The sequence below is a fragment of the Peromyscus californicus genome, unplaced genomic scaffold (assembly GCF_007827085.1).
Source record: "Peromyscus californicus insignis strain IS unplaced genomic scaffold, ASM782708v3 Scaffold_5__1_contigs__length_169319896, whole genome shotgun sequence".
In the NCBI taxonomy this organism is placed as follows: Eukaryota; Metazoa; Chordata; class Mammalia; order Rodentia; family Cricetidae; genus Peromyscus; species Peromyscus californicus.
The window spans coordinates 20,903,633-20,931,200 of NW_026294573.1; the positions used below are offsets into that span (position 1 = coordinate 20,903,633).

General features: G+C 53.0%; 2 protein-coding genes and 1 pseudogene across 6 annotated transcripts in view; 2 read left to right on the plus strand and 1 right to left on the minus strand.

Annotated features, from left to right (window-relative positions):
* Positions 1-20,807, plus strand: part of Zdhhc18 (zinc finger DHHC-type palmitoyltransferase 18) — a 32,629-nt gene extending 11,822 nt beyond the window's left edge. Inside the window, exons 3-10 of one of the 5 annotated variants that reach the window (XM_052716737.1) lie at positions 10,355-10,504; positions 11,801-11,938; positions 12,045-12,093; positions 12,941-13,043; positions 15,297-15,409; positions 17,033-17,132; positions 19,428-19,559; positions 20,103-20,217. In XM_052716737.1, the coding sequence (XP_052572697.1) occupies positions 10,355-10,504; positions 11,801-11,938; positions 12,045-12,093; positions 12,941-13,043; positions 15,297-15,409; positions 17,033-17,132; positions 19,428-19,523 (749 nt within the window). In that variant the 3' untranslated portion in view covers positions 19,524-19,559; positions 20,103-20,217. Of the gene's footprint in view, positions 1-10,354; positions 10,505-11,800; positions 11,939-12,044; positions 12,094-12,940; positions 13,044-15,296; positions 15,410-17,032; positions 18,909-19,427; positions 19,560-20,102 lie in introns of those variants that run through there. The other 4 variants (XM_052716738.1, XM_052716736.1, XM_052716740.1 and 1 more) reach the window with 4 other exon arrangements.
* LOC128098102 (uncharacterized) lies at positions 1,250-1,367 on the minus strand (annotated as a pseudogene).
* Positions 20,808-23,481: 2,674 nt separating the features above from the next.
* Positions 23,482-26,169, plus strand: Sfn (stratifin). The gene has a single exon (XM_052716948.1). It carries the CDS (start codon positions 24,997-24,999, stop codon positions 25,741-25,743), a length of 747 nt encoding a protein of 248 aa, XP_052572908.1. The 5' UTR covers positions 23,482-24,996; the 3' UTR covers positions 25,744-26,169.
* Positions 26,170-27,568: the final 1,399 nt, after the last annotated feature.

A 27,568-nucleotide genomic window follows, 5' to 3' on the forward strand; every position in this document is an offset into this window, starting at 1 on the left:
GCCTCCTTAGTTTATGTGAGTACTTCCTGTGACATCTGCCTGGGGAAATCACCTACAGACACAATGACGTATTTCTTGAAACTGCTTTTATGTGACATGTGACTATATATTTTAAAAGAGAAATTTATGTAGGCCCCGTGAGGCAAAGCCAGGCTTATTTGCTCTGCATGGACTATGATCACGCAAGAGAAAGCTAGGTTGCAGGGTCCCTGGCCATTATGGCGCCTGTTGAAGCAGGTACATGGAGGTGTGTGAGGTTCTTGGTATAGGCGGAGATTTTCCCTTTGCTGGAGTAGAAGGATGGAGACTGGGAAGGGGAAATAACTTTCTCAGACCATGATTCACAAGCCTAGTGCAGGAAACTCCCTGCGGGGGCAGAGCCACCAGGAGGCCAGCACAGCCCTCCCCACTTCCTCCCACTCCCCCCCCCCATCCCAACGATGTGGGACCTCAGGGCCCCTGGGCCTTTTCCTTTGCTTGCCCTGCTCCCCTCCTGGGTGCCGCCCACCCATCTCTGAAGAGCTGGTATCTTGCCCTGCTCCCCTCCTGGGTGCCGCCCACCCATCTCTGAAGAGCTGGTATCTTGCCCTGCTCCCCTCCTGGGTGCCGCCCACCCATCTCTGAAGAGCTGGTATCTTGCCCTGCTCCCCTCCTGGGTGCTGTCCACCCATCCCTGAAGAGCTGGTGTCTGGTTCTATCTGGTATATTGCCACTTTGTGTTTTATTTTAATTTGGGGGTTTTGGTTTGTTCGTTTTGTCTGAGGGGGTCTTATGTAGCTCAGGTTCACTAAAGATGATCCTTCACCCCCAGGTGCTGAGGTTACTAGGGTGGGAACCTCTGCACCCAGTTCACATGGCCCTGGGGATCAGGGTCAGGCTTTGGGATGTTAGGCAAGCACACTGCCAACTGAGCTTACATCCCCAGCCTGGGTTTAGGTTTTGAGACAGTCTGGGATAGCTGGGCTGGCCTTGAATTCCCAGTCCTGCCTTCACCCCCCAGTTGCTAGGAGCACAGGTTATGTGACATCTTACCTGGCTCTCTTCTCTATTCCTGGTGGTGTTTTGTTTGTTTATTTTTATTTTGTTTTGGTTTTTGAGACAGGATCTCCACCGTGTGTTAGACTGTCCTGGAACTCACTATGTAGAGCAGGCTGGTCTCTAGCTCACAGAGAGCTGCCTGCCTCTGCCTCCTGAGTGCTGAGATTCAAGCCATGTACCGCCACACCTGGCTTTTCGGTATTTCCCTTCCCGTTAGATGGGTAATGTGCTGATATGGTTGTTACAAGGTTTGTGGGAGGCATGTGTTACACAGTGGTGAATAACCAATCATCATGTTCATGATACCACCACCCCCTTAGAAAAAAGAGCTCTATTCTTTGTTTGTGTGTTTGTGTTTTGAGGTAGAGTCTCACCGTGTAGCTCTGGCTATCCTGGAACTCACTTTGTAGACTAGGCTAGCCTCGAGCTCACAGAGATCTGCTGCCTCTGCCTCCTGAGTGCTGGGATTAAAGGAAAGATCCACCACACCCAGTTTCTGTATTCTTCTTTTTTTTTTAATATTTTATTTTATTTTATGTACATTCATTGTTGTGAGGGTGTGAGATCCCTTGGAACTGGAACAGTTGTGAGCTGCCATGTGAGTGCTGGGAATTAAACTTTGGTTCTCTGGAAGAGCAGCCAGTGCTCTTAACCTCTGAGCCATCTCTCCAGCCCCGCTTCTGTATGCTCAAGAGTATAGACACCAACATCGGTAACTGAGTAGCTATGGGTTGAGCCTTGATAAAATGTCATCTCTTGTTTGCATACAGTCTTACAAGATCCCATTGCTCATTTTCGAATGAAGAAACCGAGGCTTAAAGGCTGACAGGCAGCCATGCCACATTTCAAAATGAAATCAAACTGGTCCCAAGTCACCCCATGGCGTCAGTGGCATCGACTCACTGCTTTCTCTGTGGCCACACAGTCACAGCTTCTGTGTCATCTTCCTGTGTCCCCTGGCCTTGCACTAAGCCTGGTGGGTGGCCGGGCTCCGTCAACCTCAGGGACGAACAGAAGTGGTCATGTGGAGATTACAGTGACCAGAACTTGAAGGTTGGTTTATGGTTAGCCTTGAGCCGGTGCTGGGGACAGGTGCTAACAGCTGTGGTGACGGCTGGGTGACAGGCAGGCAGGGCCTTCCTTCCTTCCTTAAGCCTCTCTGGAGTTGAGACCAGTGGTAGACCACCTGCGTGTGAAGCCCAGGGCTCCACCTCTAGCACTCCGAAGGGAAAGCCTTTCCGGTAACCCAGGCCCACCCTGCCCTGGTGGGATGAGGTCTTGTTCCACACCAGTACTGGCTCCCATAGACAGCCCCAGCCAACAAAGCTATTTTGAAGGTGTGATGGGTCCTGGCAGTACCTCAGGCAGGAGGAAGCTGTGGGGAAGGTCATCTGCTTCTCACAGCGGTGCACACGTGGGGAGAGGCGAGCCCCAGTTCTTGAAATGACTTCCTCTAGAGTTTCCTGTCTGGAAGGCACACTGGCCAGGGCGCTCACCAGTGTGTGGGCATCTGTTCGCTTTCCTGGGGAAGAGTTGGTCATAGCAGAAAGCTCTGAGGTGCACCTAGAGGCCCAGCCGGCCAGGAAGTATTTCTTTTTTTCTCTTTTCTTTTCTTTTTCTTTTTTTTTTTTTTTTTTTGAGATGGAGTTTCTCTGTCTAGCCTGGAACTCACTCTGTAGACCAGGCTAGCCTGGAACTCACAGAGATCCACCTGCCTCTGCCTTCTAAGTGCTGGGATTAAAGACATGCACCACCAGCTGGCCAGGAAGCATTTCTTAACCACTTCCTCCTTCCTTTAGTGAGTTTTTTTTCCCTCAGGTGGTGGCCAGAGGACCTGAAGACAACCTTGCTGCGTAGCAAGGCCTTGTCTCGCACCCTTGTATAAGGACGATTTGTCTGCATGTCTGTCTGTGCGCCATGTGTGTCCAGTGCCCACTGAGATCAGAAGAGGGCATTGGATCTTCTGGGACAGGAGTTATAGGCAGCTATGAGCCACCATGGGTGCTGGGAATGGAACTCAAGTCCTCCAGAAGAGTAGTCGGTGCTCTTAACCACCGAGCCATCTCTCCAGCCTCCAAACATTTTTAAATATATATTACTGTGGTGTGCCGAGCAGGCATCGAGTGAGCAGACATTTCTGGCTCATCGGTATGGGTCCCTTACCCACCACACCCAGGCCTGTATAGTATCTTGCATGTAGTGAATGCTTGTGTGTGAAGGAATGAACAAATGGATGCCTTGGGAGACAGAGATTCTAATCTCAACCCCGCCTTCTAATCCGAGTTAATTTGGTTTCACATCTGCCGAATGTGGCCTTGTGTCCTTGCCCGGCCTGCATACTCTGTGATTCAGGAAGACGGTCTCAGTGCACCTTGGTAATCACGTTTCCCTGTTGACCCTTGAAAGACTGAGCTTTTGGTCGGGAGTAGCAGTGGACTTGCTCTGGGGGCAACAAGCTGTCGGAGGTGGTAGCTGCTGGGCAGAGCAGGCGGCAGGGAGACTGGCTCGTTATGGCCCCCTCAAGCCTCCTTTGACCAAACTGTGGCTGCCGCTGAGCACCTGAGTGGCGCCTGTGCTCCAGCTCCCCGGCTCTTGGCAGCTTACCTTCCTGTCCCAGCTCTGGAGGGAGGGGGAACAGGCTGCTAGGGCCTCCCTCCCTCCCTTGTGTGAGAGACCAAGGTTCCCGTGTGTCCTGAGGAGGATCTTTGGGATCCGGTGAGATTCCCAGGAGGTTCTCACAATACTGAAGAGGGTCTGTATGTGCCCTTCACTCCCAGAGGTTTCTTTATAACTCACTCTGTGTCTGTGTTGTTCCTATAGCAACAATAGTAGTGTTAGCTTCTATTTACAAGGCTCAGCATCCCTTACCTGAAAATCCTAAATGCTTCAAAATCTGAGACCACAACCAGAAAATTCCACAGCAGACCTCACCCAGCAGATTTCAGTCAGAACACAGGTGCACTAAAAATATACCATAAATTACCTTCTGAAGCCAGGTGAGGTGGCTCATACTTTAATCCCAGCAGAGGCAAGCCGGTCTCTGTGAGTTCAAAGCCAGCCTACAAAGTGAGATCCAGACCAACCAGGGCTACCTAGTGAGATCCTGTCTCAAAACAATAATGAAAAAAAAATTGCCTTCTGGCTATGTGTAAAAGACCTGTGTAAAACCTGCATGTAAGAGAATTTCATGTGTGGCTTGGATTCCACTCTCTCTGTATGTCATTATATATATGTAGATATTCTAAAATCTGAAATATGCCCAAATCTAAAGCAGTTCTGGTTCCCAGTATTTCAGATAGGAGTGCACAGCCTCCCCAAGGCTCTTGCTAAATGCTAGACATTGTGTTGACCCCACTTAGTAAATTCTTAGCTAGTTCTCCCAGCAACCCTGGGCGGGGGGGGGGGGGGGGGGGGGGGGTGGAGTCAGTTCGGTTCCATTTTATTGATTTATTTTGATCAGAGAAGCTGAATGGTTTGGTCTGCCTACCTCCGTAAGTGGTTGGGCAGAGATGTGTAGCCATACATCTTACCAGCTTGAAAGCTCCTGTACAGGACAGGGAGACAGCGGTGGTCAGCTGGCCAGCGCTGGAGCCCCGGGGGCAGGGGGCAGGACTTGGGGTCTGGTATGGAGTGATGCCAGTAGCTTGGAAAGAGCTGGCCTTTTACCTGCTGGCGTGTTCTGGCCCGTTGGTCAGGACCAAGGTCAGTGACTCCCGGGCCACCAGCATTGTGCCTGAGACGGCCTTGTCCTCCTCCGCGCCTCACCACAGCGGAGAGCACGGGACCGCCTGATCTCTGTTCTACTGAGGGAGAAACCGAGGCTCAGAAGTCAAAGGACTTCCTCATGAATTCCAGGCGGGAAGGGTTCAAGCTCGGTGTTCTCAGACTTCTGAGCCTGGGCCTCTGGCCTCTCCTGCGAATAGCTAAAGAGGTACTTCCCAACCTCCCGTTCTGGTCTTTATACCCTTATAGCCTTGGGCATCGTGGTGCTCATCTGCTTCTGTGAGGCAGCAGTTAAGTTACTTACCCAGAAGCACCTGCTCCTAAGTGGAAAGGTCAGAACTTGAACTCCCAGCCTGCCTCAACCTTAAAGCTTGTCTTCTTCCTCGGCTCTCTGCCTCCTAGTTCTTAGCCCCAGGACTGCCCTTGTATTGCCTTGTTACAGTCTAGCTTGGGGGAGAAGACGCACACACACAGGTCCTACTACAGCATCACGCAGTGACAGGTGTGTTCAGTGTGGTGTGAGGCGCAGGAGTCTACAAGGCCTGAGGTGGCTGTAGGGTAATTGGAGATGAGGTTGGGCTTTGGTGAAGCCTGGTGAGAGAAGAAAAAGGAAGTGGCTAGGGTGTCCTGGGGCCAGAGACAGGACATCCAAAGCAGCAGCAGCCTGTTAGGGAAGGGGTGTGGGAGAAAGGCCCTGAACACCCCTGCAGGAGTTGGTTCTTTGGGCTGTGGATGTAGCTAGTGGCCTTGCAAGCACTTCCCTGGGATGTAAAAGGTATTGATTGGATTTGATTCTCCACTACCCCAAAGGGAAGAAAGTGCTGGGTCCACACACACTTTTAATCCCAACACTTGGAAAGCAGAGGTAGGCAGATCTCTGAGTTCCAAGCCAGTTGGGGATATATAGGAAACTCTGTCTCGGGGGGGGGGGGGGGGGGGGGAGAAAGAGAGAGAGAGGAAGAAGAGGAGGAGGAGGAGGAGAAGGAGAAGAAAAAGAAAAGAAAGGGGCTGGAGAGATGGCTCAGAGGTTAAGAGCCCTGGCTGCTCTTCCAGAGGTCCTGAGTTCAATTCCCAGCAGCCACATGGCTCACAACCATCAATAATGAGATTTATAACGTGCAGGCGTACATGCAGGAGGAACACTGTCTACAGAACAAATAATTAAATCTTAAAGAGAGACGGGGAGGGTGGGCTGGGGTGCAGCTCAGTTGGTAGCGTGCTTGTCTAGCAGCATAGGCTCTGGTTTTAATCCCAGGACCACAAAAACTAGCTGTGACAGAGGCTTAGTGCTTAGGAGGTAGAGGCTGGCAGGTCAGAGGTTCGAAGCCATCCTGATACACAGCAAGCTTGAGGCCAGCCTGGGCTACAATGAGACCCTGTCAAAAGAATAAAGTTTGTTTCTGGGTGGTGGTGGCACATGCCTTTAATCCCAGCACTCTGGAGGTGGAGGCAGGCTGATCTGTGTAGCCTTGGCTGTCCTGGAACTCACTTTGTAGACCAGGCTGGCCTCAAAGTCACAGAGATCCACCTGCCTCTGCTTCTGCCTCCCGAGTGCTGGTTTAAAGATGAGTGCCACCAAGCTCGTCTGGTTGTTGTTGTTGTTGTTTTAAGATTTGTTTTTATTTTGTGTGTATGGGTGTTTCACATACATGTATGTCTGTGTACTACATGCATGCAGTGCCTATGGATTCCAGAAGAGGGCATTCGATTTTTTTTTTTTTTTTTTTTTTTTTTTTTGGTGGTGGTGGTTTTTCAAGACAGCTCTGACTGTCTTGGAACTCAATTTGTAGACCAGGCTAGCCTCAGACTTACAGAGATCTGCCTGCCTCTGCCTCCTGAGTGCTGAGATTAAAGGTGTGCTCCACCACCATCTGGTAAGAGCTTTAGATTCTTTAGAACTGGAGTTACAGGTGGTTGATAGCCACCATGTGGGTACTGGGAACCAAATCCAGGTCCTCTCCAAGAGCAGCACATGCTCTTAACCACTAAGCCAGCTCTTCAGCCCCTAGGTTTATTTTTTTAATGGTTGAAGATGTTGAGACGGTCTCATGCAGTCCCAGCTTCCTTCAGTCTTGCTGGATAGCCAAGACTGAGCTCAATTCCTGAGTCCCCTATGTCTCCCTGCTAAGAGCTGGGGTTGCAGAATGCCTGGCCAGTCTTGTGTGTCTTCGTTTTTTTAAGATTTATTTATTTGATTTCTGTGTATGTCTGTTTGCCTGTTTGAGTCTGTGTACACCATATGTCTTCAGGTGTCTGAGGAGGCCAGAAGGATGTCCATTGCAGGATGTCCATTGCAGGTCGTGGTGAACTCTTCAGTGTGGGTGCTAGGAACTGAATTTAGGACTCTTAACCACTGATCATCTCTCTAACCCTCGTCTTGTTTTTTTTTTTTTTTTTTTTTTAAGATTTATTTATTATGTATACACTGTTCTGTCTGCATGTATGCCTGCAGGCCAGAAGAGGGCACCAGATCTCGTTGCAGGTGGTTGAGAACCACCATGTGGTTGCTGGGAATTGAACTCATGACCTCTGGAAGAACAGCCAGTGTTCCTAACCTCTGAGCCATCTCCCCAGCCCTTGTCTTGTCTTAAAAGGACTCTGGGAAAGTGTTTGGAGCTAGGAAGTAACTTGGAAGGGGCATTAGGAAGGATGCGGCTGTGTAGAGGGATGGGAGAGGAAGTCTTCTGGAGCAGCTCTTTGTGATCCGGGCCTGGCCTGCATCATTGCGATTCGGGGAGAGGACAGAGGGCTGGAGAGGACACGCAGACCGTTGACTGGCCAGGCAAGGATGGGGGCAAAGAAGCTGTCTGCAGAGAGGTTCTAGTAGTTACTTGTTGCTCCGCAAATGCCTAAGGAAAGTAACTTAGGGGAGGAACAATTTAACTGGAAAGACGGCTCAGCAGTTAAGAGCACTGGCTGCTTTTCCAGAAGACCCGGGTTTAATTCCCAGCACCCACATGGGAGCTCAGAACTGCCTGTAACTCCTGTCTCTGGGGATCTAATCCCTTCCTCTGGCCCCCATGTACATCAGGCACACATGTGGTGTACAAGCATACATGCAGGCAAAACACCCACATACATAAAATGAAATGAATTGATTCTTTTGTTTATTTGTCTCTTCTTTTCAAGACAGGGTTTCTCTGTGTAGCTCTGGCTATCCTGGAACTCACTCTGTAGCCCAGGCTGGCCTCGAAGTCAGAGATCTGCCTGGCTCTGCCTCCCAAGTGCTGGGATTAAAGGCGAGTGCCACCACCGCTCCCCCCCCCTTTATTATTAAGACAAAGTTTTATGTAGTCCATGTTGGCCTCAAATTTGTCATGTAGCTGAGGGTAGCCTCAAACTCGTGATTCTCCTGCCTCTACCTCCCAAGCACTGGGCTTGCAAGCATGCCCAGCAGGAATCTGGATAATTTCTATTTTTTGGGGGGGTACTGGGGATTAAACCTGGGGATCTGGTATGCTGGTCAAAGTGCTTTTTTGAGCTGCAACCCTACCAAGGTGCTACAAATTGTTTTAAAGGACCTTAAACGTGAACTTTGAAACCTGGGTTCAGATCCTGGTTTTGCTGTGTACTGTGTGGCCTAGGGCAAGTCACTTAATGTGTTGAGCAAGTCTTAGCTGTAAGGTAGGAATGCTGAGAATGAGCTTACCTTTAAAGCATGTGTCGGGGTAAAGTAAATGTGTCTGCCTGAGTTCAAGACCAGAGTAAACTCTGAAGTAATACCCTGTCTCAAAAACCAAACAACAGGACAAGGTGTGTGACTCAGTTGGTAGAATGTGCTTGCCCAGCTTCAGTTCCCAGCACCACATAGAGCCAAATGTGGTAGTTACATGTCTGTAATTCCAACATGTGAGAGGTGAAAGGATCAGGGTCATCCTCAGCTACAAAGTGAGTTTAAGCCAGCCTGGGCTACATGAGATCCTGTCTCACAAAGGACCAAAATGTATTCACCATTCTACCAGTGAATCCTATTTTACAAATTAGAAAGCTAAGACTCAGAGTTCACTTGACTCAGTCTCCTGGGCCCCAACCCCTACCTTTTTGTACTTCCTGTTCTAAAGAGGAAATCTTTAGGTGCTTAATTGCATTTTAAACATGTGTGGTCAAGGTTATGATAAGAGTCTCTTTGGTGGTTGGAACTTAGATCAGAATGCATGTGCCTCACCAGTGCATGCTGGGTACCTAGACTAGTGCCTAGTGCTCCTGAAAGCCCTCAGACACTAGTCACTGGAGGTAAGCAGCCAAACTGGAGGCTGCAGTAGACTAGGGTTTAGGAGCCCGGTTGATGAATGTTCCCAAGCTCAGCACCCATATCAAAACAATAAGTAACTGGGCTGGTGGTTCCAGCACCCTGGCAGGTGAATGCAGGAGGATCTCTGTGAGTTCAAGGGCAACCAGGCCTACATAGTGAATTCCAGGAACTAGGGATACATGGTGAGACCCTATTTTGTGGTTTTTTGTTCTTTGAAACAGTGTTTCTCTGTGTAGTCCTGGCTGACCTAGAACTTTTTCTGTAGACCAGGTTGGCCTTGAACTCACAGATCTGCCTGCCTCTGCTTCCCAAGTACTGGCATTAAAGGTGTGTGCCACCACTGCCTGGTCAGACAGGATCTCTTTACACAGCCCTGGCTGTCCACAAACTCACAGAGATCCACTTACCTTTGCCTCCCGAGTGCTGGGATTAAAGGGGTGCATCACCACACCTGGCTGGCTACACACTTTTTTGATCTGAACTCTGAGTTCATGTGAGTTCAGTTTGGAAACATTCATCCAACAGAACATGTAGAATTTGTAGACTTTGTGTAAACTTGTTATTCCTTCCATTAAAAAACAAGAAAATAAAAAGGTCAGGCAACAGGTGGTTTTTCTGTTACCTACTTCTGTCTTACAGTGTGGTCAGTAAACATCTTTTTCTAAAAAAAAAAAAAAGAAAAGAAAAGAAAGAGGAGGAGGAGGGAAAGATACATTGTAGTCTAGGCTAGCCTTGAACTCACAGTTTTCCATTTCACGGTGTCTGGGATTGCAAGCACGAGCTACCATCCTAGCTCTGACATTCTGTTGATGTTGTTGTTTTGTTGTTTGTTAAGATTTTGTTTTTAATTATGTGTGAGGCGAGGGAGGTGTGCATGTGACTGCCAGAAGAGCTGAGCCACCTGACATGGGTGCTGGGGACAGAATCAGGTCCTCTGGGAGGGCAGGAAGTACCCTTCACCAACACTGAGCCGCCGCCTTCTGTCCAGCTCTTCTCTCTAAGTATCATTGGCTTTGGTGAGAGTCGGACCAGTGGGTTGTAGATGGCCAAGTTCTAGATCCAGTTGCTTCCCTGGGGCGCTTACCTTGTTCCTTTAACTGGGAAGTTCTCATGGATTAGAGGCACATGACCTCCCTAAACCTTCTTAGGAGCTCTGTCCCTAATGGCCTTTCTCAGGGTGAAGGCCGGCGGGTATGTGAGCAGATGTGTGAGATATGAGCACAGTCCCAGGCCTGGATGGAGTGCTGGGCCTGTAAGCAGTTCATAACGTTTGACCCTGTGCTAGTGTGTTGTCCCCCACTCCCATCTGGGCATCCTCTTTTTCTCTCTTCCCACCCCCAGACAACACAGGCAGCTCCACATACCGACCGCCCCCTCGGACCCGGGAGGTGATGATCAACGGGCAGATGGTGAAACTGAAGTATTGCTTCACCTGTAAGATGTTTCGACCACCCAGGACCTCACACTGCAGTGTCTGTGACAACTGTGTGGGTGAGTGGGAGGCCTCGGGGACCCCTGAGAGACTGAGTCTTGGATGCAGGAAGTCACGTGTAGGGCAAGACGGGGCAGCATCTGAAATACTTAGGGCTGAGCCAGAAGGCTGACTCTCCCAGATTGGCTGTGACACCTCTTGGCCCAGGGTTGGTGTATCCTGTCCCCCAGTCCCCAAGTATTTCGGCAGACAGAGACCTTGAACTTGTCTGGAGGCTTCGGTCCACTCTTCAGTAGGTCCGTGATCCCCGAAGCCTGCAGCAGTGACATGGAAGACAGAGAGAGGATGATGTAACTGAGAAAGAAGGTGGGGAGGGTGAGAATCTGGAGGGTGAGGTGGAGAGCCTGGGCCAGAACTGGCAGGTGGCTCTTGACCACCCTCCTCTGCTAGCTAGGTCTGTTCCCTCACCCTGCTCCTTGGACGCTCTACAGCTTGATGAGGACCCAGGATGTTCTCTTGGGAGGGTGTCATAAGGGAGAATCTATGTGACACCCAAGTGAGCTGAGCCATGGTGACAGTGCGCAGGTCCCAGGGCAGTGACTTCATCTTGCCAGCTCAGCACTCCCCCAAGAGGAGAGCTGGGGCAGCAGGCAGGAGAGTGGGTGACTCAGTGGGTGTTATTCATCCCTACCAGTCTGCCCCACCCACCTCCTTAGAGGGCAGCAGCCTTGGCATAAGGCCCGAAACGGGCTTATGACCTAGATTCCCACAGGGACTTTCCTCATCAGTTGGGTGTGACTCCCACCCTCAGGGACTTAGCACTGGTATGAGCTCAGTCCCTTGCCCTGGCCTCTGGTGCCAGCTCTCCATGAGTTACCTAGCGGCCCAACCCTCTCTGGGCCTTAGGCCCAGAGTTGTTGGTATGTAGCTGGTAATAGGCCATGGTCTATGAATCTTTGAACCAGACACTCTATTGGATCCTGGAGATGTCAGGGGTCTGAGGCCGTCCATGTCTTGCATGAATGTCAACACTCAAGGGCAAAGCTATATAAAAGAGGAGTTACAGAGCAGGTGACAGGGGACCCCCTACCTGGTTTGAGGCCATAGGAGACGTTTTAAGGGAGTGGCTTTGTAGTTGACATCTGAAGGAGTTACTATGGAGCTAAAAGAATAGAGGGAATGTGTCAGGCAGTGGGTGGGATCTGATGATCAAGGACTACCAGTAGGGTGTGTCCAAGGGAGGGACAGGAGTCAGCTGCTGTTGGGGGTGAGAGGATGGGACAGAGCCAGCCTGGGGGGAGGGCTAGCCACCAGTGCCGACTGAGACCCACAGTGCCAACTCCTCCCCTTTCTAGAACGGTTTGACCATCACTGCCCCTGGGTGGGCAACTGTGTTGGGAGACGGAACTACCGCTTCTTTTATGCGTTTATCCTCTCCCTCTCCTTCCTGACGGCCTTCATCTTCGCCTGCGTGGTCACCCACCTGACTCTGCGTGAGTGGGGGGACAACAGGGGCGGAGGAGGACTGACCAGTGAGCCTGGCCCTAGCACGGGGCAGTGGTCACCACCCTGAGCTGGGTCTCTGTCCTTCCTTCCTAGGTTCTCGAGAAAGCAACTTCCTGTCCACTCTGAAAGAGACACCAGCAAGATATCTTTTGCCAGTTGTCGCCCTGGGTGGGAGTTGAGGCCTCTTGTGGGGTGGGTCTCCAAGCGGGATGCTAGGGCCATGTTCCCTGGAGTCCACTCTGCCGGTTACTATGTCAACACCCGGCCTAGAGCTGATCCTGAATGGATCGTCATGGGGAGGGGCTGAGCAAGCAACCCCAGGAAACTGTCCCTGTCTATAAAGGCCTGGCAAAGAGTGCATTTATATATACACACACACATTGTTTTTGCCTGTATGTATGTCTGTGTGAGGGTGTCAGACCTCCTGGAACTGGAGTTACAGGCAGTTGTGAGCTGCCATGTGGGTGCTGAGAATTGAACAGGGGTCCTCTGGAAGAGCAGTCCTCACTCTAAACTGCTGAGGCATCTCTCCAACCCCAAGTGTGTTTCTTAATTAAATCTTTGTTTATTGTATCTTGCGTGGGGGCAGTGGAGAACACGCGTGTGCCACAGCACACAAATGAGGTCAGAGGAACTCAAAGTTCCAACTCCGGCCAGCAGGCTTGGCGACAAACGCCTTTACCCCTGAGTCATGTCACCAGCCACATGTTCCTTAGGGTGCCAAGCTCCCTGGACCACGTCGTGGCCAAGAGCCTGTGGTTAGAATTCCCCAGGCCATCCCTAGCCAGATCTTGACTTGCTCCTCAGGACTCCCATCCTGTTTTGGGGGTGCAGAGGTGATCCGCTGAGAAATGATGACTGGATCCCCGAAAGGTTAGAAAACCTGTGCTTTTCAGGGGTATGGCTCCAGGGAAGGGTGAGTGAGGAAGGGTGAGCACAGGGTCCCAGGGTCTCCACCTCCCCCACACATGTGTCCTTGATGGTCCCACTGTGCTGGAGTTAGTCATCTGCTTCTTCTCGATCTGGTCCATCCTGGGCCTCTCAGGGTTCCACACTTACCTCGTCGCCTCCAACCTGACGACGAACGAAGACGTGAGTAATCTGGGCAGGGCTGGGGAGCCTGGGGTGGTCCAGTGCAGCCCCGCGGGGAGAACCCAGGCAGGGCTGGGGAGCCTGGGGTGGTCCAGTGCAGCCCCGCGGGGAGAACCCAGGCAGGGCTGGGGAGCCTGGGGTGGTCCAGTGCAGCCCCGCGGGGGAAGCCCAGGCAGGGCTGGGGAGCCTGGGGTGGTCCAGTGCAGCCCCGCTGGGGAAGCCCGGGCAGGGCTGGGGAGCCTGGGGTGGTCCAATGCAGCCCCGCGGGGGGAGCCCAGGCAGAGCCTAATGTCAGAGCCAGGGTTCCCACACGCTGCAGGTCCTGTGCTTTGAGAGTCAGCACAGAGCAGCGTGGCTCCATTGATCCCTCCTACCTACTCCCTTGTAAGCCATTACCAGCTAGCATCATCTGAGCACCCCGCTGTCCCCAGGCCAGACATGCCCTCCCCTCACTGTCCTTCAGCCCACAAAAAGAAAACAGTAGTGTGTGCTCATCCAAAAGAAATGGATCCATTGCAGACTGGATGTATGGTGGTACATCCCTGTAATCCCGACACTTAGGAGACCGAGGCAAGAGGATCCCTGGTTTGAGGCTAGGCTGGGCTATGTGGGGAGATATTGATTTGGGGAGAAGTAAAAGGGGGGTTGGGAAGAGAAAGAACAGGAGCTTGGTTAGTCTGGTGGCTCAGGCCTGTAATCCCACCTGCTCTTCCCGAGGACCGGGTGTGACTCCCAGCCCACACACGGCAGTCTGTATAACCCTGCTGTAACTAACCCTGGGTAATCCAGTGCCCACTTGTGCCTCCTCTGGCACATGCAGGCAAGACACCCACATGCATAAAATACATAATAAAGTCTTTAAAAACAGAGGAGCGAGGAGGAAGCCACCTCCAAGAGTAGTGGTACGTACATGTTATCCCAGCATTTGAAAGGTGGAGGCAGGAGGATCAGGAATTCAAGGTTATCCTTGGCTACATAGAAAGTTGGAGGCTATCCCAGGACACACATGACCAGCCTGGTCTACAAACTGAGTTCCAGGACAGGCTGTTACACAGAGAAACCCTGTCTCAAAAAATCACCGCGCCCCCTCCCCCCCCCAAAAAATCCCATGACCTCTCACACTCTCGTTTGGGAAAACAAAACTGAGCACATTGATGAGGGCGGAAATGACATCAGCCCCAGCCCGCCCCCACCACCACTGGGTGTCCTCAGCACTAGTTCTGCAGGGTGTTACTGCAGCCTAAGCAGAAAGGGGTGCTTGGCCCAGCAAGTGGGGAACTTCCTGCTGAGCCCCTCCATGCCTTCAACTGAGGGCTTCCCAGAGGCAGACTGTTCAGCAGTGCTGAGTCTTATCATCCAGAAATGACCTGTCCGAGGTCGTGGAGTGGAGTGGTAGGGTCAGAGTGGATCAGCGGCTTTGTGCCCTCCATCCTGCCCCCTCTCAGCTGGGGTTTCTATTGCTGTGACGAATCACCACGACCAAAAGCAAGTTGAGGAAGTGGTTCATTTGGCTTACACTTGCACAGCATTGTTCATCAAAGGAAGTCAGGACAGGAACTCAAACAGGGCAAGAATCTGGAGGCAGGAGCTGATGCAGAGGCCATGGAGGAGTGCTGCTTACTGGCTTGCTCCCTCATGGCTTGGTCAGCCTTTCTTATAGAACCCAGGACCACCAGCCCGGGGTGGCCCCACCCACAATGGGCTGGGCCCTCCCCCATCAATCACTAATTAAGAAAATGCCCTACAGGTTTGTCTATACCCAGATCTTATGGGCATTTTCGTAATTGAGGGTCCCTTCTTTCAGATAATGCTAGCTTGTATCCAGTATGTAAAACTATCCGCATAGATGGGCAGCCAGGGGAGAGGTGGTCTACCCAAGCATCCTCCTCTGGAGACTTCCTCTTGGTTCTGTCTTCTGTGCTAGCTGGAGCCTTCTAGTCTCTACTAGAGAGCTCCCTACACCCGGAAGTCCCCCCATCTTCATTGAAGACCTCCACTGAAGACTTGTTCCCTCCAGTAGTCCAACCAGAACTGGTTTCTGAATGGACTTCCCTGGCCTCTGGGTCCCATTTCTAGATGGTGAAGAGAAGGGAGGCAGGCATGACGGGAGTGGTTCCACAGGAGAGCGTGCCTCAGAGCGGAGGGTGGAGGAGGGGGCTCAGTGGTCAGTGCTTCGGCTATACAATCCCCAACTCTTCTCCGGGGAGGGAGGCTGCAAGAAGGGAGCTTACCCAGGCTTCTTCCTCTTTCTAGATCAAAGGGTCTTGGTCCAGCAAGAGGGGCGGTGAGGCGTCTGTCAACCCCTACAGCCATAAAAGTATTATCACCAACTGCTGTGCTGTGCTCTGTGGCCCTCTACCTCCCAGGTAAGAGAGGGCACAGGGGAGGTGGCCTTGAGTCTGGACCTCAGCAGGCCTTTCTCCTGCACACACCTGGATTCCTTGTTTGCCGTCCCCTGCTCTGCTGGATGACTCAGAAATTCTGAGGAAGGCTGTTAGCTGTTAGTTTTAATCACATGTACTCATTTGTAGAATAAGTACAACCAAGCATGGTTGTACATGCCTGTAATCCTCTCACTTGAAAGCTGAGGCAGGAGGATTGCTTCATGTTCAAGGCCAGCCTAGGAGACACAGTGAAACTGTTTCGAAGGGAAAAAAAGTACAAAATAGTAAAGATCATAGGGTCGTCTGTGTAACCCTACTTCTCAGAGATACCACAGTGACTGTCATGACCACACTGGGTGACATGCTCTTCCTGTACGTGGTGAGGTCACCACCCTCTCCCGGAACCTTAGTGGCTCAGCCCTGCTGGGAGGCTCCGTGTCGGTGCTGACAGCAGGGGGCACCAGAGCTCCAGAACAGGCATTAAATGGCCATGGGTACGGAGGGGACAAGACCTTCCTTCTACAGATGTGCCCGACTAGGGCGACAGAACTAGACCTCTCACTGCGCCCGAACAGCTGCTCTGTCTTACTTTTCTCCCACCTGCAGCCTCGCTTCTTGGCACCCAGACAGCTGAGTCAGTTTGAATTAACAGTGAATAAACTTGGGAGGTAGAGGCAGGCCTGTCAGAAGTTCAAGGTCATGCTCAGCTACATCCTCAAGTAGCAAGGCCACTTGGGGGTCCTATCTCAAAAAACAAAAACATTCTGGCATGATGGCACTACCGTGTGTACCCCCCTACCTTTTTTTTTTTTTTTTTTTTTTTTTTTTTTTTTTTTAAGGCAGAGTTTCTCTGTGTAGTCCTGAAACTCGCTCTGTAGACCAGGCTAGCTTCAAACTCACAGAGATCCACCTGTCTCTGCCTCCCCAGTGCTGGGATTATAGGCATGCGCCACCTCCACCCAGGGGCACCTGCCTTTTTAATCTGAACAGAAACAGGCAGATCTTTGTGAGTTCAAGACCAGTTTGGTCTACATAGTGAGTTCCAAGCCAGCCAGGGCTGCAGAGTGAATCACTGTCTCAAAAAATAATAATAAGCTGTGCATAGTAGTTCATGCCTTTAGTTCTAGCACTTGGGAGGCAGAGGCAGATCGATTTCTGTGAATTCAAGGCCAGCCTGGTCTACATCATGAGTTCCAGAACAATCTACAATCTACAGAGCTACATAATGAGATCCTGTCTAAAAATAGTAATAATAATAAACAACAAAACCAAACTAGTGAATGAATTATATGGAAAAAGTAAGTGTCCAGAAGGTCTTATTTTACGTGTATTTACATGTGTGTGTACACACATACAATGGTGCGCACATGGAGGTCATGAGTGAACTCAAGTCATCAGGTTTGGTGGCCAACACCTTCACCCGTGGAACTGTCTCCCCAGTCCCAGAGGGAGGGTCTTCAACTCCTGAATGGGAAGCAGCTTCCCTTTGCCCAGCTTTCCTAGGGCTGGATCTTCCCTGGAAGACATTGTCTGTGTTGTCACACCACCTGGCCTCTGGCCCGGAGCCGAGCCGGGAGTTCATGTCCTGTCCTTATGTTTTGGAAGCCTGATTGACCGGCGGGGATTCGTGCAGTCTGATGCTGTGTTGCCCTCGCCTATCAGAAGTGACGAGCCACCCTGTGGGGCCAAGCCAGACGCCAGCATGGTAGGAGGCTACCCCTGAATGTGACTCAGTGCTTGCCACCTGCCGCCCTCCACGCCTGCCGGGACCTTCCCCATACCATCCGAGGGAAGCAGAGCTGCCAAAGACTCCAGTCTTTTCGTATTTATTTCCCATCCTGCGTGGCTTTCTCTGAACTGTCCCATAGCTGGGCCTTCTGCTCCCCAAACCCAGGTTCCCACAGTTCGGACCCTAGGTTCCTGAGCTGATCAGTGGGAGGAGAGGAGAGCCACAGCCTCGGGGGGTCACCAAGGGGACCATGCCAAGTCATTGCCTGTGCCCGGGAGGCCCAGTGTGAGTGAGGGTGTGAGCTGAGTGGACAGCCTCCCAGCTGGAGGCATGCATGGGCCCTGGGGAGTCAAGAGGCTTCTGGAAGCAGGACTGTTGAGCAACTGGCCCTGAACCATAGGTGGCCACAGGCCAGCGCCCTTCCTTGAACTGCTTTGTTCCAGGGCTCCTGCATTGCCTTTGTGATGATGATGGTTATTTTGGTGGGCTTTTTACGGGGAGGGTTGTATGGAATTGGCCAATAGGATAGAACTGGGTACCAGTAGAGAGAGCATGGGCAGAGGGTGGGAGGCAGCCGGTGTTAGAGGAAGTCAAACCGGCCATCCAGGCCCCCAGAAGTTCAGCTCCTGTAGAGTCCTGGGCAGCACAGTAGAATGGGGAGCCTGCCTTCCCCAGCCCATGGAGACGCTAAGGATCCTTTCCTGTGCCCCCCAAATCTCTTCCAAGTCAGGGTTAGAGGTGGGTGGGTTAGATCATGCTGGCAATACTTGAAACGGGTTTATTAATGCTGGGTATTTTGCACAATTTTATAGACCTCTTTTTTACATACCCCTTTTTAAAATAGAAGTTAATGTGTTACTTTCTGTGTAGTGCCAAGTCAAGGGTTTTCAGAAGGCTAGGTGGTTTAATACATTTTTTTTACAGCAGATCTAGCTGCAAGTGATTGAGTGTGTGTGTGTGTGTGTGTGTGTGTGTGTGTGTGTGTGTGTGTGTGTGTGTGTCTGCCTGTGTACAAATACAGCTGACTTCCATATTCCCTGGGCTATTCCCTTCCCCTATTACCCTGTGTTCAGAAGCAGCATGAGGCATGGGGACTGGGAGGATGTGCATTAGTCACAAGAGACCCCTGGGTTCCTGCCCTCTTTCCTTCTGCCACAGCCATCAGACAGACAACCAGTGGCTAGGGACTCTGCCACCCAGCCCCCAGGTCAGGCTCCCAGCTGTGATCTGTCCCAACAGGCTGAGGCTAGGTGTGGTGGGTGGGGTGACGGGTCTGGGGAACAGCTGCCATTCTGCAAAGCCACACCCCCTCCTTGGTGTTCTGCTGAGTATGGGCCCCAGTGCTAGGGTCTAAGAGACGATGCATTTCTGCTGATTAGAGATGAAGGAAGAAATAGAATAGGCCAGGAGGCATGTGGGTTGGCCAGGAGCTCATAGCAAATCCTCCTTCCGCTGGGAGCTGGAGTTTCTAATCAAAATAGAGACTTGTTCTTCTAGGCCCCGCTTTGGCCCTTCAGGTGGGTGAAGCCCTTGGGTCATAGCTCGCTTAACTTCCATTCCTTGTTCCTGAGGCCAGTGGGTGGGTCCCGGACAGAGGGGGAAGTGGTGGCTGGGAGAGACAGCTTCAGAGTCCTAGGCCATCCTGCAGTGGCCCTGGGAGGTAGACAGGGGCTGAGGAGGGCTCCCTAACCTGCCTTTTGTTTAAGCCAGTATTCTTTGTTCCCGCTTGTAATAAAACTTGTCTTTTTAAGAGCTGCTTTTCTTTGGTTTGGTTTTTTTTGTCTTTTATTTTGCCGAGTCCCTGGCTTGCAGCTTATTAGCTCTGGGTTCTTTCAGACACACTTGGGTCTTCCCTGGGAAATGGGAGGCAGGCAGGCAGGCAGGCGACTGGAGGCACTCTGTGGCAGAGGGGCTGGGGCTAACCCACCTGACTGCCTTCAGCATGTCCTACCTTTTTGGGCCTCAGGGATTGGTACCTGCTGAGCTCTTTCCTGCTGACCTCTTTCCACCCTGATCCCGTGATCGCTCAGCCAAAAACATGTGGAGACAGTAGGTCCCAGTTGGAGCGTCTCTTTTTTTTTTTTTTTTCCGAGACAGGGTTTCTCTGTGTAGCTTTGGTGCCTGTCCTGGATCTTGCTCTGTAGACAAGGCTGACAAACTCACAGAGATCCGCCTGGCTCTGCCTCCAGAGTGCTGGGATTAAAGGCATGCGCCACCACTGCCTGGCGGCCAGTTAGAGCTTCTTGTCCCTGCCCCAACCCAACCTCCTAGGTAGCCAGAACAGCAGATGCTAACACAGGCCGACCTCTCTGGTATCTCCTCCAGGAGGACACTTGTCAGGACTTTGCCATCTCCTGCACAGCCTGAGGGGAGCTAACAGGCCTCTCTGCAGAGGGTTAGCTGGTAAGACCATGTCTCACCTGTCAGTCAGCTCTGCCCACTCCCTCACACACCATCTCATCCCCATCGCATGCTCACCAACCCACGGAGGAGTCCATCCATCTGTCTGCTGTGTGGTGTGGTGTGTGTGCTGGTGGTGGCAGGTCCCCAGGGGTCCCCCAAACAGAAAGCTCTTAGTCCTGCCCCATCCCTCCTTGGACGGGAGCATCCGTCCTTTCAGAAGAGGAAGGATGAGGCCGGGGAGGGTGGCACACATGCTCTGAGGGGCCTGGGCCTGTGCTGGTAGTGTCGTGGTGTGCAGGGCCCTCAGTCAGGTCACTAGCACTCTGCATCCTGCTCTGTGTCCCTGCCAAGCTCTCCTGCCTGCCTGGTTCTCTCCTGCTCTGTTCATTACCTGCCGCCTGCGCTTTGGCCCTTTTCTGGGAGAGGGGCAGCTACTGTGGTAGCCTTTGACCCCGCTGGGGCCCCCGCAGGCTACCTCTTCCCATCCATCCATCCGCTAACCCTCTCTCTCCTCCTTCCCTGCCATCCTGTGGGATCGTCCAGTATGTTCGGGGGCTGAAGGAGCTCCTGAGGACCGCCGTTCTCTGCCTCTTCAGGAGTGGCCTGGGGGGAGCCGGGCACCCTGTACCTTCACCTGCCTAACCTGTGGCCCATCTGCCACCATCTGTGCCTACAGGGTCTGTCCCCCAGCCTGCCCTACTTGTGTGCTCTCTGGAGCCCCCCACAGTGGGCAGGTGCTGACCTCTTGGCCCCCACCCCCACTCCTTGCCGGCCCGAGTGTAGAAAGCCATACTGCAGCCTCACAATATACAATACTGTACCACTGCTGAACCTGACCCTCCCCTCCTCCCGCCATGCCCCTTCCCCGGATCTGTGAAGTGTCAAGACTCTTCAGGAATCTTGCCTTACAGCCTCCCCCCAAAGTCAGCAGGGCCATAGGCAAGCCAAGCAGGTTTCTTCAGGAGCTATCTGGGTGTCCCGACGCTGCTGAACAAGTTTGGCGACTGTTCTGAGCACAACGGCTCAACACTGTTCCCACGCCCCCATCCCCCTAGGAGGATGTGAAGTGTGAGCCTGTATCCTTGGCCCCGGGCACCAAGGGCTACACAGCTCCATGTTCTTCCAAGGACCCAAAGGGAAACGGGCCAGACCTGGGGAGATTAGCTGTGCCCAGCATGGGGGCTGCTCACCCGCTGTCCACCACTACCTTTTGTAACAGAAATAAAGACCTCCCCTCTTCTTGCCATAGCCTCGAGTGAGTGTCTTGTACCACTTTCCTTTGGGGCCGTGGGTGGGGCCTGCTGTGGATGTGTGAGAACACCTGTTTGCCTCCCTTCCAGCCCAGCTCTGGCTGGGCAGTGCTGCTCTGGAGACAGAGGCCAGGAGGGACATGGGGAAGTGACCTCTTGGCTCTCCAGAACTCATTTCCTCCCAAGAGACCTTCAAGGCTTAGCTGAACTCTGAACTTTGAAAAACGGTGCCTCGTCCAAAACGAGGGGGGAGTGGGGGGGCGTCAAACTCCAATCTCAAGCTCACATTCCCCAGTTGAACCCAACCCAAGGTAGTCCATAGAGTCTCCTTCCCATTCTCCAGGTGCTTTCCACATGGACACACAAACACACGGTAAGTAAACATAAAAGGGAATTGCCGGGCTGGAGAGATGGCTCAGTGGTTAAGAGTACTGACGGCTCTTCCAGAGGACCCGGGTTCAATTCCCAGCAACCACATGGCAGTTCACAACCATCTGTAACTCCAGTTCCAGGGGATCTGACACCCTCACAGACATACATGTAGGCAAAACACCCGTGTACATAAAATACAAATAATAATATTTTTTAAAAAAAAGCCCAGGCGGACGGTATTGCTGCTACCATTTATCAGGACTTGCTAAGTATTAGGCTGTTTTTCTCCCCATAACCAAAGAGACAGGTGATCTCAGCTTTCTTACAAATGAGAGAGCTGAGGCTCAGGGAAGGTCAACTAGCCAACAGAGCTGCATTATCACGCAGGAAGAGGGAGGGCGGTTGAAGAAGCCCTAAACTTGGAGAATGCCATACCCAGGACGGGGCTGCCAGCCTCCTGTTACTGGTGGGGAGGCCTTACCCCAGGATGGGCAGGAAGGGACCTGCCCAAGGCCTCTTATGACCCAGCTGGAATGCAGTTCTACATGCTGACTTCATTCGGGCCTGTTTCTATAAATTCCACACTGTCTCATACCCTGGACTGGTTTAGCAGAGGGGGGCTACCTCGAATAGCAATACTTGAGAAGAAAAATAGGCAAACAGCTGAATCACCTAAGCGTCCTCCATTGTCCCTTTCCAGAGGCTGCGAGTATTCAGCTCTCAGCTCCATAACTATTCTTAAAACCAACCACAAGGACCTCTGGTCAGCTGCTGAATTTGATCATTCCAAAGCGAGAAATGACCTAAGAAATTACTAGAAAAGAAATGGTTTTGCCAGTTGTGGTAGATTCTTTCTAGACTCTAATAAGAATCCCTTTTGCTGCCAGCCACTCCAGAAAGGTGGCCAGGGGCCACCAGGATGAGGAGAGCCCCCTGGACTGTATTGTAGCCCCGTCTCCCGTCCTGCTGACTCAGGCAGAGTCCCATGCTCTGCCAGGACCTGCAGCCTCCTGCCTGCCTGGGCTTCTGGACTTGGGAAGTGGAAGCCTGGAGGCAAAGGGTGGCAACTGAGACAGGAACTGAGTCAGGATCTACAGGTCAGAGCCGGCAGGAGTGTCGAGCAGCCTGGCTTCAATGGAGGAGGAGGAGGGAGAGGCTTGCTGAGGGTCTAGAATCTGGCTTTAGACACCCACCACGTTCCTGGCTTAAGAGGCGTGGGAGAACACTCCCTTCTTGGACTTGCAATTTTGCCGGGCCCCGAGGTCCAAGCTTTTAGTGTCCTGGGATCTCCAAGTTGCCCCCCAGGACTTGGGGAAGCCCAGGCTAGATGACTAGTGCCAAGGAAAGCCCTTGAGCGCTTCGAGGAATGTTCCAGAAGGAAAGGGAGGAGTCAGTGCTGATCGCACCTAACAGTTTGTCAGTCTGGAGAGGGAAGTCTGGGCAAAGGACCCCTTCTCTCCCTGGCTGGGCCACACGGTGTAGATAGTTTGTGATCTTTCCTCATTCCAGAGAACCCAGCTAGAACAGAAAGACAGGGATGGGAGCTGAGGATGTAGTTTAGCTGACAGTTTTTCCGTATGTAGACCAGACCGGCCTCGAACTTGAGATCCTCCTGCCTCTGCTTCTGCCTCGTGAGTGTTGGAATTACAGATGTGCAACAGTCTCTGCAGATCCCCTATACTGGGGATCCATCTCCAGACATCTAGGCAGGAACTCTACCCACGGAGCTACATCCCCAACCTTTTTTTTTTTCTGGAGGTTGGAAGCGGGGCAGCGAGTCTCTTTGTAGCCAAGCTGGCCACCAACTGGAACGTGTCCCATGTCAGTCAGCCTGAGTGCTGAGATTCGAGGTCTGCACTGCCACGGCCTTCCCTAATGTGACGTTTTAGTGTGATTTCATTCCATCCCTTCCTGTGTCTGTGCTCCCAGTTAGGCACAGCCCTCGGGATCTCAGGAGGGAAATCCCATCCGCTTCCTGGGAAACCCCGGAGAGTTAGCCAGGATCTGAAGAGTCTCTACTCTTGTGGTACACATGCACACACCATCGTGTCCTAAGGCCTACGCCTCCCTCCCAGAGGCAAGGCGCGTGATCAGGCGCGGGGCGGGGGAGAAGACAGGCAAGGCTATGCAACAGTCCTGGTTCAAGGATTAGATTGGCTGGGTCCCAGGGAGAAGGTTCCTTAGAAGGGACCCCGGAGTCCCGTCTAAGCTTGGGGGGTGAGGCAGATAAGCAGGAACCTACCCTATCCTCAGTACCCATACTCTTTTTTTTTTTTTTTTTTTTATTATGTATACAGCGTTCTGCCTGCATGTATGTCTACATGCCAGACGAGGACACCAGATCTCATTATAGATGGTTGTGAGCCACCATGTGGTTGCTGGGGATTGAACTCAGGACCTCTGGAAGAACAATCAGTGCTCTTATCCACTGAGCCATCTCTCCAGCCCCCCATACTCTTGATAAGGCTTGAAGACAGGGCCCAACCAAACAAGGACCGAAGTTAGGAACAAAGTGGTCTCCATCTCTGAGGAGGCTTCTCTCCAGTTGGAGGCGGGGCTTTGATCGATGAGAGGGGACTGGAACCTCTGGGAGTCAAGTGGGGTATCGCCCTGAGCTGGAATTGCTGCCCCATAAAACAGAATGGTGTGTGTCATCACTGGCTCCTTCTCAGACCTGTCTTCCTCCCCGGGTTGCTAGCGTCCCCCCTGGGGGACCAAACTGGACTGAGCACCCCATGGCCTGCTTCCCAGCCTCTGACAGGGCAGTCTGAGTCAGGCAAGAGTGGGACAGTCAGAGAACTATGCCCCCGCCCTCTGTGAGCCTTGCTCATACATGACGGCAGGCGGCTCGGGAGGGACAGGTGACCTGACGTGGGGAACCGGAGAGTAAGGTCTCAGACAAGTGTCAACAGGCCACCAACTTGAAAGGGAAAATTGTGCTGTAATGGGGAAGGTGTCCAACAGACCGACTGGGTGACTAATTACCAAGGCTGGGCTGAAGCTTCAGAGGCCACTCGTTAAACACTCCATTAAGTGGCACCCTGAAATGCCACCTGCGCATTCCGGGTGTTCAGAGGGGACCTCGAAGGAGAACAAGGACCAAGGGATGGAACCATCTTTGGGCAGACTCAGGAAGAAGTCTAGCTCTTGATTCCAGATAATGGCTCCCAGGCCAGAGGCCTCAATGGGAGAAAAGTCAGAAGAAACAGGGAGCTGGCAGCTTGTGACCCTAAAAGCAGTTTCTCCTCTTGAGACTTGATGTTTCTACCTCTGCAGTCCTACAGAGCCATCAAGGGGATTATATCAGATCATGGCTGCTAAAGTGTTTGGGAAACTGTATAGTCCTGCCTACACATGAATTCTCACCGGAACCATCCCAGCCCTCTGTACCAGCTCATTGGGCTCTGCCCAGGCTAAAGAAGCCCAGTGGCTGAAGCCATCCTTATGCCTGGAAGGACCCCCTGAAAGACAATCTGATTCGGTGATCTAGAATGTTCCTGCAACTCTGCTCTGAACAGCAGGGGGCAGTCTGGAAGCCTGAAGGATGCCTGTTCAGGTGGGACCCATGGCCAGGTTTCTCCTGCTGACTGTCCTGATGACTCACCCCATCACATCCCAGCCCTTTTACCTTTAAGGAAGAGCCGGAAAGGGTGTGGAGAAGAGGAGGAGGCAGGGCCCAGGCCCGCCCAGGCCACTCCCAACCCCTCTCCAGGCCGTGCCACCCAAGCCAAAAGGCAGACCCAGAGCAAGAGAGGCACAGAATCCAGCATTGGTCTCAAGGCAGCCAATTCACCTTCCTGTCTGTCCCCGGAGTCATGGAGAGAGCCAGTCTGATCCAGAAGGCCAAGTTGGCAGAACAGGCGGAACGCTATGAGGACATGGCGGCCTTCATGAAGGGTGCCGTGGAAAAGGGTGAGGAACTCTCCTGCGAGGAGCGAAATCTGCTCTCCGTGGCCTATAAGAATGTGGTGGGCGGCCAGAGAGCGGCCTGGAGGGTCCTGTCCAGCATCGAACAGAAGAGCAATGAGGAGGGGTCGGAAGAGAAAGGCCCCGAGGTGAAAGAGTACCGGGAGAAGGTAGAGACAGAGCTCCGAGGTGTGTGCGACACCGTGCTGGGCCTGCTGGACTCCCACCTCATCAAGGAGGCTGGAGAGGCAGAGAGCCGCGTCTTCTACCTGAAGATGAAGGGTGACTACTACCGCTATCTGGCCGAGGTGGCCACCGGCGATGACAAGAAGCGCATCATCGATTCTGCCCGGTCGGCCTACCAAGAGGCCATGGACATCAGCAAGAAGGAGATGCCGCCCACCAACCCCATCCGCCTGGGCCTGGCCCTGAACTTTTCTGTCTTCCACTACGAGATAGCCAACAGCCCCGAGGAGGCCATCTCACTGGCCAAGACCACCTTCGACGAGGCCATGGCTGATCTGCACACTCTCAACGAGGACTCCTACAAGGACAGCACCCTCATTATGCAGCTGCTGAGAGACAACCTGACGCTGTGGACAGCCGACAGTGCTGGGGAAGAGGGTGGAGAGGCTCCAGAGGAGCCCCAGAGCTGAAGCAGTCTGCTCCCTCCCCGCCCTGCCTTGCCCTCCGGTCCCCAGTCTGCAGAGAGGACTAACAGGGAGTGAGATCGGGCCCTTCCCAAACCCTGAATGTTCTGCCACACCCTGAAACGCTCCCTGGAAGGGGTGCAGCCAGGCTGACAGGGGCTGGAGACCCCACTCTTCATGCAGCTGTCTGGTGGGTGTTCCTAACACTGCCCACCCCCGCTCTCTGCACCCCAACTTCCTTACACTGCTCCTGAACCTGTCCTCTGCCCTGTGCCTCCTTCTGTACCTGTTGCTTCTAGAGCCTAGGAATCGAGGAGGCTCCCACCACTGTGGCTGAGAACTGGACTGTGGCAAGGGCTGTGAGTGTGTGTGTGTGTGTGAGTGTGTGTGTGAGAGTGTGTGTGTGTGTGTGTGTGAGAGAGAGAATGAGAAGGAACACATGTTTGCTGGGTGTGACCATGTTTCCTCTCAATAAAGTTGCCCTGTGACACTCCCGTCTTCTCCAGTTATTGGTCATGGGCTGGGAGGGGAATTGAAGGGAGTTAAGAGAACCTGACTCTAGAACATCGAGTTAGGGCCTCAAGTTCCCCCGGGTCTGGGTCGGGTGACTTCAGGTGAGAGGCCATCGGAAGCCCCCACAGCGCACTGGTTCAGACCAGGTGAGCACAAAGGCAGATCAGGCGAGGAGAGGTGCCGTGGGCGGGAAAGCCGCAAAGCCCAGATGTGGCGGGAGCCACGAAGCCCCTGAAGACAGCACAGTGGCCCTAGAGACGCGCTTCACGAGTGGCACTGAGCACTTCAGATCTGAAAGCGGGGGAGCGGTCACATCAAGTGCTCAGACCTGAGCCGAGGGGTGCACGATCCGAGGGAGGCAGGGGCATGGCGCCTCCACTAAAAACCCAGATCTAATAAGGGAAAGCTCTCCAAGGCTCGGCGATTCTAGGTGGGGACAAAAGGAAAGCCGCTGGCGAGAAGCCGGAGCGAGCAGGGTGGGAAGGGCGGCGGGGAGTCGGGCTGGACTAGCCCACGGCCGGCACACCTAGCAGGAAGCGACACGCACCAGCCCGCTCGGCGGCCTTCAGTCTACGGCCCAATCACAGGACGGGGTCTCCACAGGGTCCGCCCCCGGAACCCGATTGGCCAATGGGAGAGCGAACGGCCAGTACTCCCGCCTCCCGCCCCGCCGGCCCGGCGACCCCTCGCGGAAAGACGAAGCTGCGTCCCCGCGGCCCGTGGAGCGCAGCGGGGCGGCGCCTTCCCGGTTTCGCTCCGACAAGTTGTCACCCGCCCGATTCCGGAGCTCGTCCCCCACCCCCGGGAGCAACGGGACAGGGCGGGGCCGTGCGCGAAATTTAGTCTCCGCCCTTTGAGTCATCGGCTCACCTGGCGGTGTCTGGGCCGAGCCCGCGGCTGAATCGGCTGGAAAAAGGCCAAGACGCTCCTCTCGGAGCATCAGAGGCAAACCAGCGCTGGTCGCCAGCAGGCTTAGGTTATGTCCCTGGTTGGCTTTGCCTCTCTGCGCCTCAGTTTCCTCTCTGTATCGCTAACGGCTCTTGAGTTAAGCAAAGTGAAAAGCAGGGGCCCTGCTTGGGTGTAAGGCTTCCGCTGCCTCGCTTGAGGCTCTTAATGTTTGTGTCCTCCTTTGAAAACGATTAGGAGTGGGAATTTAAGAAGTTCCTTCCTAGGTAGGGCACGGTGGGCCATGCCTTTAATCCGAGCTCTGTGAGGCAGAGTTCCAGGTCAGCCTGGTCAATAGAGCCAGCTCCAGACCCAGACCATCCAAGGCTACATAGTGAGAACCTATCTAAAAAAACAAAACTACATAAATAAA